At 41.0% G+C, this 16,695-nt stretch overlaps 1 protein-coding gene across 1 annotated transcript; it reads right to left on the bottom strand.

Moving 5' to 3' along the window:
• On the bottom strand, window positions 1-16,695 carry PGPEP1 (pyroglutamyl-peptidase I). Its single transcript, XM_062596384.1, has 5 exons — window positions 16,642-16,695; window positions 13,230-13,282; window positions 7,115-7,231; window positions 6,341-6,573; window positions 1-5,982 (listed from the first exon to the last, which is right to left on the bottom strand). Exons 1-5 carry the CDS (start codon window positions 16,673-16,675, stop codon window positions 5,790-5,792), a joined length of 630 nt encoding a protein of 209 aa, XP_062452368.1. The 5' UTR covers window positions 16,676-16,695; the 3' UTR covers window positions 1-5,789.

Below are 16,695 nucleotides of genomic sequence, written 5' to 3' on the forward strand. Positions count from 1 at the left end.
CAGAGTTAAACTCTTTATTTACTTTGAAATATCAGTTTAAATTTTCAGGTACAAAGTCCAGTCTAGCAATAGCAAGCCGAAAGTATGTTAACGGTTCTTTATTACACAGCCCTTTCGTGACACACTAGATTGTTTGGTTTTACAAGGCACTGCAAGAACACACTGAGAAAAACAGAAGCCCCAACAGATTTATAATTGTAGCTCTGAGAGTCCTGATAAGCATGAGATTACACCTGAGATAAACAATTGTCTGTTTGGGTATTTCACCACAGTTAACAAAAGGGGGACCCAAAAGGCTCAGCAATGCTACAACATGCATAACCAAGTCTGAACAAAACACAAAACCTTAAAGAACAGACAGGATAACTGTAAAGAATTTGGCCAATCTAACCGACAAGGACAAGTTAAGTAGCAAATATTCTGCTTTTCCTTTGTTGGGTCTGAATGTGTTTCAGAAAACCTCAAGAACTCAATTCAGTGCACTTTCTAAAGAGCATACTTGGATAAAGGAGACACTGAGTAACTTCAGTAGTTTCTCCTAGCAATAAAAGCCCAGTCTTTCCACCCACCTTAGGTGCAAATGGCTCATCTGTCCCCATCACCGCCATTCTGCTTTCCAAAAGTAAGCCCAGCACAGGACAAGGCACTCCCTGTTCAATCAAAGTAAACATTTTCAATTCAAGAAGCTGGTGCAATATAAAACCTGAACGTGTATTTAAGTAGCACAGACTTATTTAAGGGCAGTGTATAGTCTCATTTCCTATATCTGATTCCTATTTATTGGGAGGCATTTTGTTCTCTATTTTGTCTTAAAATAGACTGAACAGAAGCAGATCTCAGGTTTCAATTAACAAGGTGAAGAATCAACAATATTCTCAGCTTTGTTTCTACTTTGCAGGTTTGGCAAAACTGTCACTCTAGTCACATAAGACACTAACCAGATATGAATACAAGTTTTTAAGAAAAAGTGCATTTTATACTGCAAAATCAACTAGTGATATTTTATCCATGCCAACAAGTAAAGTTTGAAAACAAGTCTTTGCAACTCTGAAATTTCATTAAAATATTATTGGACAGCATATTAAAGTAAGTAAGGAGACAACAGGAGTGAAGTTACTTTGTGAAAGTATGTTCTAAGCATACAAGTCAATTGCTAACAATTTTAATAGCTGCACTGATGAATGAATTCTGAAAATCATAATTAATAAAAACACACAATTGTACTTTCTACATCTAAACATTGGTTTCCAGTCAGTTTTCAAACACTACCGCTCATTCTTGAAGTAGCTTCGTGTCTGAACATAAATTGCATGGTTAGAGAGTTAGAAACACCCTATAAGTTAAAAAGAAGCACAAGTCACAACTAGTTAAACCATGATACAGCATAGTCAAATCATAACAGCTGATTTAGTCTAGCGCTAGCTTTTGTGTTAGCGGGGAATTATCAATTCAACTCATTTACATATTTTTCCCATTTTTGGTTTTAGGAATCTTTTCCTGTTGCAATTCCTTTTATACATTTCATAAGAAAGCCTGCATGCAAGATCATTGAATTACACACTAGAATGAAAATATTCAAGTATTAAAAGAAACTTCAGTACACTAAGTTTTTAAAAACCTTTCATCAACAAAAATAACAACACTGGGAGTCTGTGCTATCCATTTGCAAGTCTGCAGGCCTGGAAGCTCTTGAGTTCTTACTCCAGGCATGCCGCTGAGTGACAGCGGCCTGGAATAACACCTTTTGCTAGCTGACTGAGGCACTAGAAGGTTAAATATTGCCTGCACAACTGGCAGAACAACGAGAGAGAAACACTGCAGTTTGAATGCTACATCTAAGTGAGACTGTCTAGGTAAGTAAATACAAATAGCACGGTTTCCTACCTGACCTACCACAGTACTTGCAGTACAAATCCTAAGGAGATAAAGATAAGGTGACACACTAGATCAGAGCCACGGCTCAGCAAGTCAACTCCGCTGTGGGCAGCAGTCCTCCCGGTGCTTCAGCAGAGCAGCGACAACTCGCAACGCTTTCGAAAGCGACACTGCGTGCAGACAAATGCCTTCCCCGTTTCCGCAAGGGGCCACCCGCGAATCCCACAGCTGGGATGCAGGAAGTAGCATTTCTTTCACATTTTCTCTAGATCCCCCATCTCAGCCTCCCTCGTCATCACGATGAAAGCAGAACAACTGGCCAGTTTTCAAGTCCTAAACTTTTGAACATCCTCAGTCAGTTCCCCTCCCTGAAAAACCCTCTAAGTCAAACAGTTCCTGGCTGCAGTCTCATGTCACAACCACACTCAATACCTCTCACCATCTTCGTGACTTTTTCATCCTTTCCCACTACCACCATGTTTAAGAGGAACCAATCACGTTGGGAAATACTCCAAATAAGCATGAACTGTTCCACATGACCTTACAGATCTTGACATCCTTTCCAAAAGCTGTCAAAAAGCAGATAGATCCGTGCAATAGTCCATCATAGCCCCACTAGTCTTAAGGTAAAGAAGCTTTCAAGCTCACAGGATTTTTTTCTATCTTTTTGTTGTGTTTCATAAAGTAGATTACCATGTCTTAACTCAAAGGAAATATCTTCTGACATCATAGTCACCAGTTTATCAAGGAGTTTATGAGTATCTGGAGTTCCTCAAAATCCCCCACAGCATTTAATAACCAAAACAATTAAATTGTCATCAACAAACTTCACCCACTCGTTAGCCAATCGCTACTCCAAGCTGTTGGCAAGTACATAAAATTACATCAGACCCAGTACAGTGGAACCTCCCTAATTCTCTCTTCCACACAAAATATTCTCACACCCATTTCTCAGCAAAGTGTATTATGAGACCCAAGTTTGCAGTCATAAGATTCTAAAATATTATCAGTGTTTGCATTTTACAAATTGCAGGCAAAGCAATAAACAGTAAACCTGAACTTCCTACACTTACTCACTAGCATGAAAATGTTTGTAGTTGGCAACAGGTCTCCCAGTCAGTGCAAATTAGCAAATTCTATTTATTGATGATCTGGAAGAAAAAGCAGATAGTAAGCACTACATAAAACACCAGCTCTTTGAAGCTCTGCATCATTTTTGTGTCATATTTCCAAAGAAAATATGCAGCTCTTGGAAAGATATTATGAATTAATGAATTTAATAAAAAGACTTTTTTAAAAAAAGTATTTAATTTAGGTTGAGATTAAATAAAATTCATTTAATGCCATTTTAAAAAGTTTCGCTATACAAAATTTCTCTACCACCAAGACACCCTTTACAAATACAAACTCTGATGACTAATTCTCAAGAACAAAAAGACTAAAAAATAAATAACATTGTCTAACAAATTGATCACATGGAAGTGTCACAAAAACAATTATGAGGAAATGCACAGTTTAAAATGACGCTCAAGGCAAAGTACTTCTGAAAATGAGAATTTTAACACTGATATGTAGAAGGTCACTACTGCAGTTCTTAGACAAACAGAAGTCACTGAAATCAACTTGGGTTTTTCCTTTGAATGGCAGAGAGGACCAACGATACACTTCTGGAAAGAACAGCTATAGGCGTTGAACAGGAAAAATTCCACAAGCTGAATGAACTAACTTGGAAAGAGGTTCTCGCCACGAAGCTGCCGCCTTCTACCTTCCCTGCTGAACAAATCTGGCAGTTTTCTTCCTCGGGAAAACTGCGCATAATTCCTCAGCACCTCAGGTGAATGCCACCGAGTGGAGATCTCCAAGGCTGACTGCTTATACTCAAAGGAGGCACAAAACGTTCCACAGATAAACACTGATAAATTTAGCAGCTAAGATACACTGATGACAAAAACTTCTTACCAGATAAAGGAATAAACCTACAAGAAGGTAAGTACCTTAACTATTTGCAAAAATGCGTCAAATCACCAATACTTAAACAAAACATTAAATATAATAAATTACTAATCAGAAAGTCTGCCTGCCTGCCTGACAATCTGATAAGTGCTACTTTGTATTTTAATGCAAAAGAAAACATTTACTTTGAAGGCAAATTCGTTTGATAGAAAGTACAGTAGTATTTTGGTTGGTAGGCCAGAAGTATATCCAAACATTTTCATACAGAGCTTCCCTTAGCAAAGTTATTACAACCGCAAAAGTCTGCATCCTCTCTCAAGAGTTACAAGGAGAAGTGGTATTTTCTTCCTCACCAAACTTCTACTGGAAAACAGCAAGTTAATAGCAGCTCTCACTGAGAGATACTGTAGCAAAATCATCCATAATTAGAAAAATTAAAATAATGATATTCTAAAAAGTTTCAAAATCTTGGGATTTTTATATATATACATATATTTGTAAAGTTATTAGAATCAAAGCACAGGCCTTCTCATTTAAGTGACTCCTTAACGAGACATCCTGGTCTTCAACCACCAATTTTATTTCTGTTCCCACTATGGCATTCTCTTTCTTTCATGGGAGTCTTGTAATTTGGAACCAAATGATACTCCTAGCATAAATAACTTTTAAAGTCCTGCTCAGAACCTGTATACACATTTTCCCAAATAAATTACTTGGAAAGTCCACATAAGAAGCGGCGCTTCACATTCTCCCATTGGGAGGGGGGGCACTAATAAACAACCTGGACTACTCATTCTAGGCAAAACTCTTAGTTTTCAGAAAACTGTCTCTGGTTTACAGACAGTGGGAATAGGTTTAAGATTTTAGAATATTTGATTTGGCAAAATATCTTTGAATTCACATGTTAGCATATTTATGCCTATAATAAATCAAGGTGACAACTCAGAATTTAAGTTAAACATTACTCTTCATCTAACCTCTAACGAGAATGAAAATTTATAACTAAGGAAGTTATAAATTACTCAACCTTCACCTTAAAAATAACAGCTAGCACCATGAGTCTAGGATAAAGATCTCCTGCAGAGAAAGTGGCCTTTAGCAAAGCTATTTAACCGCTAATGATTTGCTTTATACACATACGAAACAATGCATTTTGTACAGGAGGTATATGGTTGATTTGAGTGAGGAAGGTGGCATCAAGATCATAATAAAAAAGACATTTGGAAGTATTTGGCGCAAGGTAGGTTCATACTGTGTACAAAAAGCTATCTCCTGCTTCACAGCAAAAGGAACCCAGAACACATTCCTCCTATTTGCAGCTACCAGTTAACCAGTACATTACAGAGAGCCCCACTAATATGTGGCAATTGGTGTGTGTGTGAGAAATCAGTGCCTAAAATATTTTTAAATTTTAGCAAAGCAATTTAGAGGACTCCTTGTCTCCAACAAGTACTGTTTTACAATGGATAAAGCCACATCATTCCAACTATTTTCAGTTATACTTTTACATTATGATCTATAATTTGGGTCAAAAAGGAAAATCAAAACAAAATGAAAGCAAACCTTTCAACTTAAGAACTAGTCATTAGAAGATGGTTTTATCAATTCCCCGCACCTGAATGCCAAGTCTTGATGAGAAACTTTCCATCTGTGCTGTATTAGACTGGTCAGTAGCTGTCACTTGACTGACAGATGAGCCCTGGGTAAAGCACAGCACACATACTTCAGTCACTGCAGAAATGAGTAGTTGCAGGTGTTTAAAAGAAGAGATTTTGAATCCTTTGTTGCCTAGGCTGAAATGCACATTTTTGACCAAAAAAAAGTCGATTTCTAGAAGTGGAATTTTCATTTTTGAAGTCTCCAATTCTTGTTCTGTACGTTTCAGACAGACTGTCCTCCCCAGTACCTCTGTAGCAGGGAAAATTTTGGAAGTGCAATACTAAGGTAGTTTCTGCCCAGTTTCAGTGTTCATGCTGACAATTGATTTTTTCTTCAGAATGCTCCAAAACATCAAGCATTTCTTCTATTATAGCCTGTAGTGCCCGACCCAGCTGTTCTGCAGTATACGGTTTTCCCAGTGGAGGCACATGAACAAAAGCAGACCTCCCACGGCTCTGATACAAGGAAGTATAGTAAGTGAAGTCACAAAGGTATCTGAAATATAAAAATAAAACTTATTTAGCAACAAGTGACAAATACAGTGTGCAAACTGCCTGACAGGATGAACTGTATTCTTATCATTCAGCATTGCATCAACATCCTGTAATAAAATGTGGAATACGAGCCAAGTATCGCGAGTTTCTGAAACTGCTTTAATCTAATCTAGGACTAGGAAATGTAAGAATTTCTCCTTTCCTTTATGACTGTACAACCACAGAAGAACGAGTGGAATTGATGGCCCCATTGGAGGTGAAAAGCGTATGAATCACACAGGCCTCAGTGAACTGAGCACGAGAAGACCATGCTCTGCAGCATGAGCCTGTTTTCCCCATTTGTCACTATCATCCCATACCTGCCCGCATCCTTAGATATAGTGACAGTGACATCCAGCTCCAGTGCTGAGACTCTCTCGCAAACTGTGTCCATGTCAATAATTGAATCGATGCATTCTGGGCCACCTTCTACGCAACACTGAGAGCCTGGGCAGAAGCGGCAGTTGTCTAAGCCTTTATAACCTACATTATGGCCACACTTCTCCAGAGTTACAGTTGTAGCCATACCCGAAACACCCACGTGAACCACCAGCTAAAAGAGAAAAGAAAGAAGTTAGATCAACCAAAATAGAAGTGGTAGAGAATCAACAGCCAAAAAATTCCCAGTAAAATACTGATGCAGTTGCATGAATTCTTACATGAATACCACAGTAACAAGTCATTCTATCAATGAACTCGTGGGTCCACTACAGAACAATTGTGCTGATTTCACTCCCTCCCCAGCCTAAGTTTTAATTTACTCATGGCAAGATGAACGTTGGCACAATCACAACGAAGCCCACTGGTGGAACAGCCACAGAGGCACGATTAACTAACTGCGAGCTGCCTCGTCAGCCCTTTACAGCAGCCTCTTCACAGCACTTTCCTGCCATTAATGGGGGCACTCCATTTTGAGCTATAAAATTATACAAATTCAAATGTTCTCACAACAAAAGAAGAAAACATCTATTGAGGGTCTACAATTCTAAACATGCATTTAAAAAAATGTGACTTCGCATTATGTTCGCTGCTGCAAGAATGCCAGATTTCAACCATTTGTTCTGTCTTTTCTCCTCCTCACTCTACTCACTCACTTGCGGACTGTGCTTTTTCCATAATGCAGGAATTAGTCTTTGCACGGTCTGATATTCAACAGGGATTTCATACACATGCAGATCCACATCATCTCGCAGTCCTAGCTTCTCCAGTTCCTAAGAACACAAGGAAATAAAACTCAAGATGATCAGGCACAAACTCAGCAGAGGATATATTTCTGAAAGGTTTAAGGGCAGAGTGAGTCCGCTGTGGGGGACTCGTACAGGCTTACGTTACAGGTTAAATAACCTTATAAACCGTAGTGTCATTGCCTTCCTACTCCCTGAGCAGCCAGAAAGTGGGAGTCACTGGACTAATATATTTCAAAAATACAGAGAGGGGAAAGGGGGAGGGGAAAGCAATGCTGTTATTCTAGTACAGCTGGTCACTACAGAATCAAAGCAGTTTTCTATATCATACCCTACACTACCCCTAAAGACTCTCTCTTGGAGGCAAGACAGAAAAAGCAGCAAAAAGAGAGAGAGAAAACATAACCGGGAACAACAACGACATCTCTTTCCACCTGTGTTAACAGCCTCGCTGGCAGGACCTTTTGTTCAGTTCTGATGTGTGCGCAACAAAGAAACCAACATTTAACTGACAATTGTTATCAGCAACACCTACACTAAAAAAAGGGCTGTCTATAACATTCTTAGAAATACTAACTTTTTGAAAGAACTAGATAATATAGAGAAAGTAGAATTGGGAGAATTACATTCATAATCTAATTTGTTATCTCTCAAAATTGCTGGATTGAAGAGCAAGTTTTCATGTTTGTTTCCAAATAAACAAGTAACAACTCTCACCTCTAGTTCACAGTACTACAAGACAGATTGTCTGGGATTCTCTACAAATATTAACAAACATTCCTCATATGAAAAACAGAAGCAACACTGGCATACCCTCCACAACATATTTGTTTTTACTTTTATTTTGGCAGAATTAAAAATACAAAACAGCCTATTTCCAAAATAGAAAATGGGTTTACTTTGCTAGCTTTACCTATACCATCTAATACATTACTTAACTTTGCAATATTAACTTTTACCATTTTAGTGATTCAACTAATGTAGCAAACTATTTCTTCTTCTGTAATGCTGACTACAATTATGTCCTGAAACCATCCTACCTATCAGGGCAACAAGTTTAGCCAACTTCCTTTAAACCCTGTAAAACAGTGTCAGATACCTCGCAAAGACTTCCTTAGAACAAGGAAAGAGGGAGGGAAAAAGAAAAACTTTTTTTGTTCCTCCAAAATACCTGACAGGAAAGAATACTGTTTCATTCCAACATGCACTGAAAGTTCTCTCTAAAAACAGCATATGGTCTTGAACATTTTCCAGCTTGAACAGCAGCATAATTATATTTTATAGGAAAGAGTAAAACTGTAGGTTGCTCACTGTGTAGTTACAGAACACAACACCAGTGGTAAATCTACCTTAGAGTGCATTGCCAAACAGACTAATTCGACCGTTTTTCTCTTCTCCTTTGCTCTTCTTTGGTCATCATTTTGATATGCTCCAGCCTCACCAGAAAAGTTTCAGTCAGGTGCTTGCTCATTTGGTACTTCAGAACTTAACAGTCTAGCCCAGAATAGGACCTCATCAGCAGGGAAACTTTCCAGACCTATCAAACTCAAACTTTCAAAAACTGTAGGAAAGGATATACCCGCACAACCTAAAGCTTAAAAAAAAAAAATCTTAAACTAAGTCATCAGCTGAGCACCAAACCTGTGTTGTTTGCTTAGGAGCCTTGTGCACTGGGAGGCACTTTAAGCGGTGTGAGTGATTTCAGCAATCACACTTAATGAGTTCCAGTGGCATCTGACTCGGATCAAGTTTTTCCTCTAATCAGAACAGCAACTCTGGCACTTTGAAAAACTTTACAGCTGCTTTTCAAGGTTGATAAATGACTGGGAATGGCACTAAAGCCAACAACCTTAGTCAGAATCCTCTTGCACCTCTGCCCCCCTCTGGAAAGAAACAGCAAGTATATTCTCCTCTTTGGAAACGGAAGGAGCTCTCTGCTTGCTCTTGCACCTCTATTGCTAAGCCTGTATTTTAGTTACAACTACCAGCTCTAGCTTTTCACAAGTTGATATACAGCAAAAGCTTCTCTTCCTGTGCTTTTCTCTGAGACACGTCAGTTGAAAAATACAACTCTACTCACGCCAGAAGCTCAAAATGATTACTTGCATTAACATCAAAGGAGCTGCATGCACAGCAAGACAGTAACGTGAAACTCACACATCCAGAAACCACTACAATTGTTTTCCTGGGTCTGAAATAAAACCAGCAACGTTAAAAGCCACCAAATTATCAACAGACATTTTAGAATATTCTTAAATTATTAAATTAGCTCCATTGCAGGTTCAGATTCTACGATCAGAGCCAAGAGCTCCACTTTTATGCAACTCATAGGCTTTATTTTCCTGTGAACAGAGATTATACTGGCAACATCAGGTTAAGAAGTGCAGATCAGCTATTTTCAATGAAGCTTACTCTGTTCCAAATCTTATTTTTAACTAGGTTTAAAATTCTTTTAAACTAAAGACAGTTTAAAGTTCAGGAGAGGAGAGGAGAATAGAGGATTCAAGTTTTCTGGACTCTTCCATTACAAGCATATTTCCTCTATATTTTAATCTAACTGTGGGTACTATTTTAATAGGTCTTTTTCCCTGCAGTTATCAGCATGAATCATTTCTTTACCAGAGGTCTGAGGGAAAAAAAAAATGCAGACTTGCATGGACAAACATAGACAGGTCTATGTAATCTGTAACAAGATTTAAGATAACTAAAACACACAGAAAAGACAAGAGAAAGACTTTCATGGACCAGCAGATATGAGCAACAACAATGATAAATCACTTTCTCTGGCTCTGAGGGCAAGTCTGATATTAAAGGCTTGCTGTATTGATTAGTGTCTGGCACACAGAGACATTCATTACCAGAGATGGATGCTAAGTGATGTTTCATCACATCTTCTTTACACAAACCTGCCTTCAAAATGCTAGCTAGTTTATGTACTGCATTAATAAAACACGTAGTTTAGAAATCAGAGTACTTAAATACCTGTTAGTCTTTTTAGAAAAGTTCCCGAATGTTAATAGGTAGGAATTTATTATCACTTCTCCAAAGAGCGTGAAACAGCTGCTAAAGAAGAATATCTGATAGTTGAAAGTTTTACCAACTGCACACTCGCCACAGTAAGCCGGAAACCTCAGGCCTTAGCTCTGAGCCAGACCATTTCAATGACAACTACGTTCTCCAAATGCAGACACACTAAACGTAGTTTTACAAATTCACAGCTTGCTTTTAACCAAACACAGCGAACATGCACTTCCATTCAATAATAAAGATGTACTCTGGCCCTCAGACAACTTATTATCTACAGCCTTGTATACCTGACAAATACAGAAAAACGAACGTGTTTGACCGATTCCCTGACCCCTCAACAATGGGCTTCTTTGTGAGCCTTTAATATCCTTATCAGGTCTGTCTAGACACCCTGACAGCAATTGTCCTTAGTAATGTCAAAATGCACTCTGACCTCTCTCCCCGTCCTCCAGCTCAGCCAGAAGCACTTCGATGGGATGAACGCCGGAGCCAATTAGCTTCACACTCCACGGGGCACACCTGTGTCTACACTGACCGGTGCAGTTTGGCACAGAGCGCTGCCTCCCTCGCACCAGGGAGGCCAGAAAATGCGCGAAACAGAAAGCCAGTTTTAGCAACTTCTTTGAAGAAAGGTCTCTCCCAAGCAAAAACTGCAACTGAAAACCATCTTCAAGTGAAATATTACAAAGTCTAAAATACGGGACAGAAATCTCACATTTTATAATGCATAGAATATTTTTATTGTAGAACTCAGGAAAGAAAAGAAAAATGGAAGTAAGTTTTTCTCTCTCAGTTCAAAGACTATATCTCTCCCATGCCTAAAAATCTCAGAACATTTAATCTTAGCATTATTAGAATGCTACAGCAACTATTTAAGACACTCTACATGTCAACCACATGTAAAAAAAAAATCACTTTTGAAAAAACAAGTAACTACACTAGAAATACACTGCAGTCAGTGAAAAAAAGACACACCATATCTGTGTTCAATTTAGGAAAACCATATAACACCAGAAAAAAGGGACTAGAAAGAAAAGTAGAGAATTTTATCCTCAGGATGCAGGATAATAAAAGATGTAATAAACCAGAACTAGCTTAGCCCTAAAGCTAGGAAGGATTTACAAAGATTGTTTAATTGATTTTTCTTCTATTAAAATGCAGATCACACTGTCTGGGATTCAGAAACTCAGACACGCCTTTGTGTCCACTCAGCTCCATGAAGTCCCCTGTCTGAAACTTGCACAATGCCCAACTTGCATGTGCTCAAAGACATGCTGTTCCTTTTTGTCTGCGCCTCTCGAGGCTGAGACAGAGTAGGGAAAGGCAAATCCTCTACACTGCCTGAAAGTTTATGTTTTTAGTTAGACTCTAACCTAAGCTGCTAAATAGGACTCAGAGGAAGATCAGATCTAACACAGCAAGGCACACAACACCAATTGGTTTATATTTTCAAAACACCCCCAAGCCCATAAGATGAATTTAAAATTCACATTTGCTTCATCTATCAGCAATACAGCTGAGCAGTCATCAGTGCCTTGAGCTGCTGGGCTGAAGGAATCACATGCAATTTCTCTTTTTGCAAATTACATTGGGTTTGTTCTTGTAAGTAACATTAGGACACCCACTACTCTTTCTATCCCAGAAGCACAACATCCTTTTTTGTATGAATAAGAACAAACCAGATCAATTAGCCTCGCTACTAAATTTTAATAGCATAGGCATTTTTTTTCATATACCTAGCTTGCATTTTTCCCTAACTTAGGCTGAGCAAATCTTAATTCAAATATGCTCAGCTCCAAAAGGCTCGTGGAGCCAAAGGTTTAGTCTTTTTGCACCAACCAGCACATTAGACATCTGGACATTAGTTGAGCGTAATTGATTATAGTTGTGATTTAATTTAAAAGCATTCTGAAGAAGATATTAATCTCAGAGCTCTGAAGGGAAGAGAGATGTGTTGGGGAGAAAAATAGATCTAATTCCCAGGGTAACTGTACTAAAAGGTATCCTTGAATTCCCAGTAGTTTTGTCATAAGCCACATCCAGAAGTGACAAATAAGGAAGGAGTGGGATAATGTGGCAGCGCTGTCAAAAGCCAGTGTTTTTACAGCATCCTTAATTCCTTAGTTTAACAGGGCACCTAGCTAAAGATTGATTTCTTCTTATTATTTGTGAATATATCCCAAAAAGGTATATCACACATGTTCATACAGTTATGCAGCAGCAAGTGGCATAAACTTGATTCGTTCAAGCACGCGTGATCTGCTCAAGCAACGCTGCTTCACAAACACTTCTCACAGTGTATCTCAAGCAAGGTCCAACTCCATGAGTTAGAGTCAGTCAAGCAACACTCGCCTGCTGCCTTCTCAAACAAGAGACGAAGCTGGCCCTGGGGCAACAGATCACCCACGTGCCTCCCGCTTCACCTGCCACAGCTCACCACCGACAGCAGCTTGCCACAAAGGGAAGAGAAGGGAAAAGAGGCAATGGTTGCCACTTGCTTTGGAGTCAGGGTCCTGAAACCAGACCCAAATCAGACTATTCTGCAGTGTACTCGACTCTACAAGATTGCCACATGTAAGTCTCATTACCAATGTTCAGCTTAAAGGTTAACCAACTTGCCCAGATTCAAGGTAGAGTTGAGAGAAAACATAACAATTCTTACAGGTTTATTTGTTTTTGATTCTCTACAGAATATTAAGCTGTGGAGCATTCCAGCCCCTCCTCACATTTGAAAGATGTCAAATCTAGGGAGTTAACCTATGAGTTCTTTACTTGCCTTAGCTATATTAACTTAATCTCATTAAATTCTACTAGTTAAAGGTTTGTTTTTAAGAAGTGAACAAACATTATCCATCTCTCCATCTAGGTATCTGGAGCGAGCTGGTCTCGGGTGATAAACTGGGAAGACAAGTTATGATAGAGTTGCAAACTAAAATCCAAAAGGGTATATTATCAGCACATCTCTCTGTTTTAACCTGCCAAAAATAGGTTTTGTTACCTGAACTGCAATCCAACTGGCATTAACAGCATGTTCTCCAAATGGACCAAACCCTGAAACAGAAGTAAATATTCACAGTGACAAAGTCATTCTTATAGATTTGACTGTATGTTCCAAAGTGGTTTGCACTGGCCTGTTTTATACATTCTAAAAGACAAGCCACTTCTTATAATACCCAGTTCTTATTTATTTTCCATCTAAGTACTAAATAAGAGACATTCACAAAAATGTTTGAAGTATATACCTTTTATTGGTGAAAGAAAACAGTAGCTTGCCTCAAAAGAAACTCCTTTTTCCCATCAGACATCGGGGAAGCATATTTTTTCCCCTCCTGACCAGGTTAGAAAACTTGTTAATAACAAGTAAGTCACCTGATGTCACAGAACGACAATCACTATTGGATTTTCCATTCCTGACTGTTACAGTCCACAACAGAGACTCTCACAAGCATGGACAAGTCTATCTTGAATATTTCTTCTCTACTTGGAAGGTGTTCACCAAGATCTCTATTAGGACTGGTTATTCTTTAAGAGGAAGTAAACAGAACATTGCTGACAACTCATCTATATTAAGCAGCAGAGGTATGATAGCCTTATAAAAATACTCACTATGTCTAAGTTTCCTAATGAATAACTTAAGAGTTAACTGGTAATCCACAGCATCTTTTCCTGAGCAAGCACACAAAGGTTAGGCAATTTATCTGGGTGTGATGTCAATATGCTTTAATTTAAAATGTCAGAGTCACAGTATGAGACTAATGCAATTAGAAGACATAAATTTTATCTAACTTGTGAAAGGATTTGAGAGAGACTACAAATATTATATGACACATTAATGGAAACATTCTATTTGCTATCAACAGTAAGTTAGGTCTAAGGTTATATTGCACATAGCCACATAAAGAATTTCCACAGCACGGGCTCAACAGAAACTCCATTTTGAAGGAACTCTTACAACTTAACCAACGTCAGTATCTCCTCAAAATTAATCTTCTGAAGTTTTCCACAAGATCAAAACATAAATGTATTCTTCTGTATGGGCAAACATCCAATATAATTAAGATAATCTACAACTGTAGCACAGACTAACAAGGCTAATAATCAAATGACTTTGCAGATGCTTCCACAAGTCACTGATGTACTAAACAACTTTCTGGAAACAAATAATCACAACCCTCTATGTCTCATTCCTAAAGAAATCATAATTGTCTTATTGTTAAAATTAGATTTTTTTTTAATTTCAGCTACAAAGGAAGTGCACTAGAAGGCTGAAATTCTACAGGTGCCCAAACACATGGAATGTAACCCTCCTATTCTGAAGCTAAATGTGAACTGGCACAAATACTACAGAGGACTATTGCTCTTCTGATTCATCTTCTATATAGATCCCTTGTGCTACATCTTTTACAGAAGATAAGCAACTTTTTGGGCAGCATCAAACTCAACTGAGCATGCCCAGGAGTTCTGCATCCACAATAGGGCCCTCCAAGGCTCATTAGCAGTAAACCAGCTGCAGAGATCTTTATGGGATTATCTCCTTAAACAGTTCTAAAAAAGAAATTGCACATAAATAATACTTATCCTCAGTGAGCACATATTCATAACTGAAAGGGAACACAACCCCACTGCCAATTTTAAGAAGGAATTTAGTGTGACATCTATGACAGAATAGCAAATAGTAAATATGGGGAGAGCTGACAAGATTAGCTGCTAAATTTTAGAAATAGATTTCCCATGAAACCAGATAAAAAGAAGTGTTGCAAGAAGCAGGGTATTTACTGACGCAACTTTTCTGTTTAGTCACTGCTAAGAGCAGCCACTTAGCAATAGATACCAGTTTGGAAAAGCCAGAATTTGCCACCTGCTTCTCAGATCCGTGCAACTGTTCTCTGTAAAGACACTTGCCTCCAATTAAAATCACTCCAGCGCATCAAGCACAAGGAACCCCTCACCGCTTCCGCGGCCCCCGCGCTCGCTATTCAAACGGCCTCAGCTTCAGCTGCGCGGGGAGCGCTGAATAGTTTCACCGAGTTCCCCATTTGTCACAGAACTGCCTTCCCCACAAATCAAGCCGGCCTGCCTTTGTGCCCTGGGGAAAAGCGTCTGACACGCTCTCGCCTGCTACGCGAGGGCCTTTCTTTCCCCCACTTATTCTCCCCCACGGCACTTCTGCTGCGCTACGTGTGTTATTTTGATAACAGTTTTGGCTTCAACACCTCCGTGGCCCAGGACACGCCGGGTCAGCCAGTAAATCCGCCTCTGCCCTCTCGTTTTCCTGCTCCTTGACAGGATCGGTCCCCTTCTTTCCCCAACAAGCAACACCCCGGGGAAGGGTTAGGGATGGAAGAAGAGGGGGATCCCGAAGCCCCCAGCCCGGCCGAGCGTTAGGGAAGAGGCCCCAAAGCCCCTCGGCAGCTACCGCAGGCAGCGCTGGCCCCCAGCGCCACGTCCCTGCGCCCCCCCCCCCGAGCACCCACCTAATCACCCCACACACGGGGCAGGCCCCCCATCTACCCCCCCCACCGGCTCCTTGCCGCTCACCCCTCCGCACGCGCCCCCGGGGGCAGCTCCCGCCCCCCTCCCCCCCCAGCAGCCCTCCCCAAACATCCCCCTCGTTCACCCTACTGGGGGACAGCTCCCCCCACCAGCTGCCCCCCATCGGGCAGCTCCTCCCAACTCCTCCCCCCCCCAATTTACCACCCCCACCACACTTCCCCCCCCGTTCACCCTCTCATTTACCCCCCTCAGGGCAGCTCCCCATAACTATCCCCCCCCACTTATCCCCCTCAGGGCAGCTCCCCCTAACTACCCCCCCCACTTACCCCCCTCAGGGCAGCTCCCCCTAACTATCCCCCCCCCACTTACCCCCCTCAGGGCAGCTCCCCCTAACTACCCCCCCACTTACCCCCCTCAGGGCAGCTCCCCCTAACTACCCCCCCACTTACCCCCCTCAGGGCAGCTCCCCCTAACTACCCCCCCACTTACCCCCCCCAGGGCATCTCCCCCCAACTACCTCCCCCTAAGGGCAACTCCCCCTAACTATCCCCCCCCCACTTACCCCCCTCAGGGCAGCTCCCCCCAACTATCCCCCCACTTACCCTCCACCCCAGGGCAGCTCCCAACTACCCCCCCCACTTATCCCCCCTCAGGGCAGCTCCCTCCCCCCCACACACTTACCCCCCTCTCAGAGCAGCTCCCCCCAACTACTCCCCCCCTTATCCCCCCTCAGGGCAGTTACCCCCCCCATTTACCCCCCCCTTTATCCCCCCTCAGGGCAGCTCCCCATAACTACCCCCCCCCAGACACATTCCCCATCCGCCCCCTCACGGCAGCTCCCTCATTTACCCCCTTCCCTTACCCTCCCCGCCCCGGGACGGCCGTGTCCCCTTACCCCCGCCCCGCCGCCCCCGTACCCGTCACCACCACCGCCCGCCGCGGCTTCTCCATGTCGCGCTCCGACCCTGCCC

Source organism: Rhea pennata, chromosome 27 (assembly GCF_028389875.1).
Source record: "Rhea pennata isolate bPtePen1 chromosome 27, bPtePen1.pri, whole genome shotgun sequence".
Lineage (NCBI taxonomy): Eukaryota > Metazoa > Chordata > Aves > Rheiformes > Rheidae > Rhea > Rhea pennata.

Bases quoted from the DNA above. Each gene is read 5' to 3' on its own strand.
- PGPEP1 (XM_062596384.1), bottom strand. From the start codon at position 16,675: ATGGAGAAGCCGCGGCGGGCGGTGGTGGTGACGG. The intron at 6,574-7,114 runs GTGAGTGAGTAG...TTTCTCTTTTAG, and splicing joins GGAAAAAGCACAGTCCGCAA to CTGGTGGTTCACGTGGGTGT. The intron at 5,983-6,340 runs GTATGGGATGAT...TTTATATTTCAG, and splicing joins ATATCTAAGGATGCGGGCAG to ATACCTTTGTGACTTCACTT.